This window comes from Sturnira hondurensis, unplaced genomic scaffold (assembly GCF_014824575.4).
Source record: "Sturnira hondurensis isolate 20B ecotype Veracruz unplaced genomic scaffold, ASM1482457v3 Scaffold0004136, whole genome shotgun sequence".
In the NCBI taxonomy this organism is placed as follows: Eukaryota; Metazoa; Chordata; class Mammalia; order Chiroptera; family Phyllostomidae; genus Sturnira; species Sturnira hondurensis.
This window is the reverse complement of record NW_028076767.1, coordinates 39,937,820-39,943,010: the sequence shown is the minus strand read 5'-3', so window position 1 is coordinate 39,943,010 and position 5,191 is coordinate 39,937,820. Positions and strand designations below refer to the sequence as shown.

Sequence of the window (5,191 nt, the reverse complement as noted above, 5' to 3'; positions counted from 1 at the left end):
CTCCTAATGACTTCCCTTAGCGGGTTGTTAGTACTTGACAGCAGGTCTCCGTGCGGGGAACTTTTCTCCAATTCCACATTCAAAGGAGGTCCATCAGAGAGCATGATTGGCAATTTTCGTCATAATCTGCACATTATTAGCATCAAAATTGACGTGGCAGTTAACACTGGTGGGTTTTGATGTGCCTTCCTTCAAGTTCAAGGAAACCCCTCCAGTACCCGGGGTTGGCGGAGCGGGTCTCCACAACCCAGCGGTGGCTTTTGCAGAGGCGAAGGCGCAAAACACATGCGTGAGAAATACGCCCAAAAAACCATTTTACCCGAGGAACAGCGAGCAAACGGGTGGAGGGAATAGAGTTCGAACTCAGAAAAGTGTCTAAGGAAATGCTTCAGGATAATAGCATATATCTAGAGATTCAAGTATTTCCCAGATGGAGCGGAACCCGGAAGTCGAGAACCGCAGCTGAGCACGTTCCTTCGAACACCCCGCGGCCTGCCGCTCCCGCCTCCCCCGTCTGCCTTTCCCTTCCCTTTCCTGGCCCGGCTGCGGAAACCTCATTAGCCGTTACTTTTTGCATAAAATATTCAAGACGCCGTCATCCCTAACCAAAAATCAGGAGGGAACGGTGGTGGCTCGACCGAGAGGGGGCGAGACGCCACCCCTCCCCACCCCTGCCTCGTCCTTCCCCGGGAGAGCGGCTGCAGCCCCGCCGCCTCGATCCCGCACGCAGTGGACAATTTCACAGACCACACCCGCAGCCGTCCGCGCTCTCGCCCTCCCCCGCGGCCTTCTCCTCGGACAGGGCCCTAACAAGCTCAAGCTGAGAGAAAAATTGCCACCTACCCCTCACCCTCGTTGAAAGAAAAAAAAAAAGTGGGGAAGAGTAGCAGGAACCTCGGGGTGACTTTCCCTCCCTCCCTCACAAAGCACCAGCGCACGCCCTTCCCCTTTGTCGTGGTTCTCCGTCGCTTCTGGCCACGCGGCGTAGCCGAGCGACCCGGGCCTGGGGGGTCATGAGCAGGGCCCCAGACCCCAGCGGAGTGGTTTGGGGGCGAGGGGATTGTCTTCGGGAAGACCAAGAGCTCGAGACGGAGGCGGGAAGCGGGGCCTCGGCAGCGGAAAACACACTTGGAGAAGGGGAGGCGGCTGGGTAGCAGATACAAAAATAGATATAATTTGACGGGACCCCCGCCGAGCTTTCGCGCCCGCTCTTCCCCGACCACCCCCCCACCCCAAATCCCGACGGGTTCCCTTCGGCCTCCCGCGCCGGGGCGCCCCCTGCCGACAGCTTTAGCAGCGGGCAGCGCGCAGAGGGCGTGTGAGCGCCCAGAGGGCGCGGAGAGCGCCGAGGAGACTCCCCGACACACTCGGAGCGGCGGGCACGGCCCCCTGGCGGCGGCGACGTAGTTATCTGGTGAGCGGCGCCTCGTCCCTCTGGTCCGGCGGGCTGACGGCGGTCTTGCTAAGCACGGCAGCCGAGTAGGGCAGGAAGCCACTTTCAGAGCGCGGGGCCGCGGCGCTGCAGCCGAAGTCCGAGCCCCCGGCGGCCCCCGCGCCGCTGCCGCCGCCTCCCCCGCCGGCCCCCCGGGAGCCCAAGGCCGCGGCGGCCGCGGCGGCAGCGGCCGCGGCCGATTGACTGCTGTGACAACTGAGGCACGAGCAGGGCGCGGAGCCACCGCTTGGGGGCGCCCCGGCCGCCGCGGCAGAAGAGGCCGCGGCCGCGGCAGCGGCAGCGGCGGCGGCCGCCGAGGCCGCGCTGTTGAGCCCAGCGGCGGCCGCGGGCGTCTGGTAGAGGCCCGGGTGGCGGAAGCTGCACAGCAGCTCGGGCCGCGAGTAGGGGTGCGAGAGGGCGCGGAAGGTGTCCAGCGGGCGGATGGAAGTAGCGAAAGGCGAGGAGGCCGCGGCCGCAGCCCCGGAGGCCGCAGCGGCCGCGGCGGCGGCCGTGACGCCCACGTGCGGGTAGTAGTGCAGCGGCACGTGCGAGTGGAAGGGGTAGGGCAGGCTTCCGGTGGCGGCCGCGTGCGTCATCATGTAGGTGTAGAAACTGGGGTCGGCCGGGTGAGGCCACGACATGGCCAGGCGCTGCCGCTTGTCCTTCATGCGCCGGTTCTGGAACCACACCTGCGGGGAGAGCCACGGCGCGGCCCGAGTTAGGGAGCGCCCTAGCCCCAGCCCGCGCCCCAGGTGCCCCGCCCCTCTGGGACCGCCGAATGGACCGGCCTGCTCTCCTCGGCCGGGACCCAGCTCCCAGTCCCCTCTGTCCTCCCAGCTGGGACAGAGCGGAGCGGGCGGCGGCGTGGGCCGGCGTGGGCACACCCTCCTCAACGAAAAGCCTTCTACCTGGGTCCGACTGCTGCGGCCCTTCGGCCTTCTGCGCCCCTTCGTTGTGCTGCGTTTTCTCGTCCCAACCCAACCTTTTTTCTCCTTCCCGCCACCCACAGGTGCCAGTCTCTCAATCCCAGAATTCGCACGGGGATTCTAGGCCGCCTTTGAAGAGAGGCCGTGGTGGCAGCTTTTATAAAAGGCCGCCACGCAAGGTGTGGAATCCTCTGAGCTGCAAGAACTTTCCCAGAGGGTAATGGATTCAATCTTGATATTGAAGGGATGATTTTGTTGAAAGCATTTGCCTCAAATGAGTGGCGGGAATAACATCCTCTTAAACTTGGGAAGGGGACTTTTCTATCCCTCCTAATCCGGTATCTAATGAAGACATCATTCTCTAAATAAAAGAAAGCCCGAGGAAACCGAAGGTAGATCTCCACACTCCTCCCCATCCCGTGGAGTTTAATGTTTTCTTTTTCTAGAGTGTCGGATGTTCCGTAAAGTGTGCACCAAGTCGCCTAACCTCCCATCTATCTCTCCGGGTCGTATAATAAAATTAATCACTTAAAATATATAAATAAGGACAATTTCATTGCACTGTCTCTCTGGAGACAATGCCCCTTCCCCGATATTCAACAGAAAAATGTTTAGGAAACTACTTTCTTAACCCAATAGATTTTAAAAATACAGTATCCTTTTCTCCGTGTTGTAACAATTTACGTGGAAAATTAATCTCCAAGATCAAGAGCAAATGAAAAGTTCCATATCTGGTTCGTACCAGAGGAACAAAGACCAGCCAGCTCTGCTGCCCAGGGGGAAGTGGAGCCATGGACTCGGGGTAGCGGCGCCTGGACACCGGCGAACGTTTGCGGCATTCCGGGGCCTTCCCAGGTCAGCCGGACTGGTCAACCTTCTGATTCAGCAGCTGAGAAATAAATATGCCAATTCCTTTGGTGACTCTCCCCCGCGGGTTTTCAGGCCCCACCTAAACCTAGCCACCCAGAAAGGAGAAACAAAAATCAACCCAGACACCCCCAGGGAGGCTGGGACCGGCGCATGCTGGAATCGATACCTTGATGGTGGTTTCCGGCAGGTTGAGCGCGGCGGCCAGCTCGCAGCGGCGGGGCCGCGAGACGTAGTTCTCCCGATAGAACTCCTTCTCCAGGCGCGCGATCTGTTCGCGGGTGAACGCCGTGCGGTAGCGGCGCACCTGATCCGCCCCGGAGCCCGAGCCGCCCAGCGCCGCGCCCCCGCCGCCACCGCCGCCTCCGTGAAGGCTGCCGAGGCCAGAGCCCGACGCAGGCGTCGCCGTGGTGCCCGCGGCCGAGCCGCTCTCCGAGTACCCTGGCAAACAAACAGCGGGCAGCGCATGAGTCACTGTAGGGCCGAGATCCCGGCGCTGGGGCTCCGCGCGGAGGAGGGAAGCCGGGAGAGAAAAGCGAGGCGCTGCCTGAATTGATGGGGTCTGTCATGCTTACAAATTGCTGCCCTTAATGGAATCAATAAGTTTGGAGAACACTTCATAACCAAATAATAATAACTGTATTAGGGTGGTTCTTTAAAAAATTGGAAAATTTCAGCTCAGTGGAAAAATTGGCCGAAAGAAAATGCCTACATCTAGGTGTAGTTTAGAAAGCTCTGGCTTTGCCATGGTCTGGAGACCACCGAGCACCTTTCTGTACGGCCCCTAACCCTTCTGTGACTGTCTTTTAGGTTTGTTTAAAATTGTTTCAAAAGCCAGCAGCCGCTCAGACTGGAACCATTAGAGGGTGAACCTTACTTTTCAACTCTTTTTCTTGGCTGACCCAAACAGGTCTCTCAGAGGCGCCCGGCGAGGCTCCCCTACTACTTATTCAGAATGCCCCCTCCACTCGGCCTTGGGAGCCCAGAGGCAGCGGAGTTCAAAGCAGCTACTCGGGGCAGTCTTCCCCTAGCGCGACGCTGCGGCTGGCTGGGGGACTGGCTCTAGAGCCTCGCGCAGAACCACTTTCTTGGGCACCGGATCCAGGGCAGGCCCGCAGGCAGGCCTGCAGCCCCAGGCCCGCGCCCCTGGGAGAGACTCAAGAATCAGAGCCCCAGGGCAAGGTCCCCCTCAGGCGTCACGCCCTGGCCTGAGCCAGCTCACCGTAGCTAGCTGAGAGTGGGAGAAGGGCAAAGTCAACAGGAAGGGCAGGCTGCGGCCGGGAGGAACAGGGAGGATGGGACTGGAGAGCGCGGCGCGGCGCAGTTACCTTTGCCATTGTTTTCCTTGAGCGGCGCGGTGCTGAGGCCGCCGGGGGAGCGCAGCGCGGAGCAGCCCACCTCCACGTCGCTGCTCATATCCGCCTCGGCGGCCGACTCCGAATAGTGGCCCGGCTTTTTGCGGCCGTCCGCAGCGGAGGCGATTTCGGAGGAGACGGTGCTTTCGCTGCCTGGGTGCTGCAGGTTGAACAGAGTGTCTATTTCGAATTTGCCCTTGGCTGGGAGGTCTCCCAGAGCTCCGTGCAGAGGGGCGGACGGCAGGCGCGGGCTGAGGCGAGCCGTGTGCTGCGAATTTTCCAGGGCCTCAAGGACTGCATTGCCAGAGGAATCGGACAAACTGGAGAACCCCTTGCCGGCTGTGGGGCTGTGCAGCCCTCTCTCCATCAGAATCATCTCTTTTCTTATTCTTTCCATCATCTCAGCTTTCTAAAAATGTCACAGTGGTCCGGCTGTCCCGTCCTAATGATGGGCTGCGCCTAGGGCTAATTCTCATTCAGCCCCAGCGAGCGCCTCTAAATATTATTATCTCTTTTGGAGGGAGGCGGAAAAATTGTGGGATGCCAGAGCGAGGGAATGACTGGTCAAAATGACCCATACATCCTTCCGAGCCCAAGATGTCATTCATCAA

The 5,191-nt window shown here is 60.2% G+C and overlaps 1 protein-coding gene across 1 annotated transcript; it reads right to left on the bottom strand.

Annotated features, from left to right (window-relative positions):
* Positions 1-1,407: 1,407 nt before the first annotated feature.
* Positions 1,408-4,980, bottom strand: EVX2 (even-skipped homeobox 2). The gene is made up of 3 exons (XM_037044732.1): positions 4,554-4,980; positions 3,395-3,666; positions 1,408-2,121 (listed from the first exon to the last, which is right to left on the bottom strand). The coding sequence occupies exons 1-3, from the start codon at positions 4,978-4,980 to the stop codon at positions 1,408-1,410; spliced, it is 1,413 nt and encodes a 470-aa protein (XP_036900627.1).
* Positions 4,981-5,191: the final 211 nt, after the last annotated feature.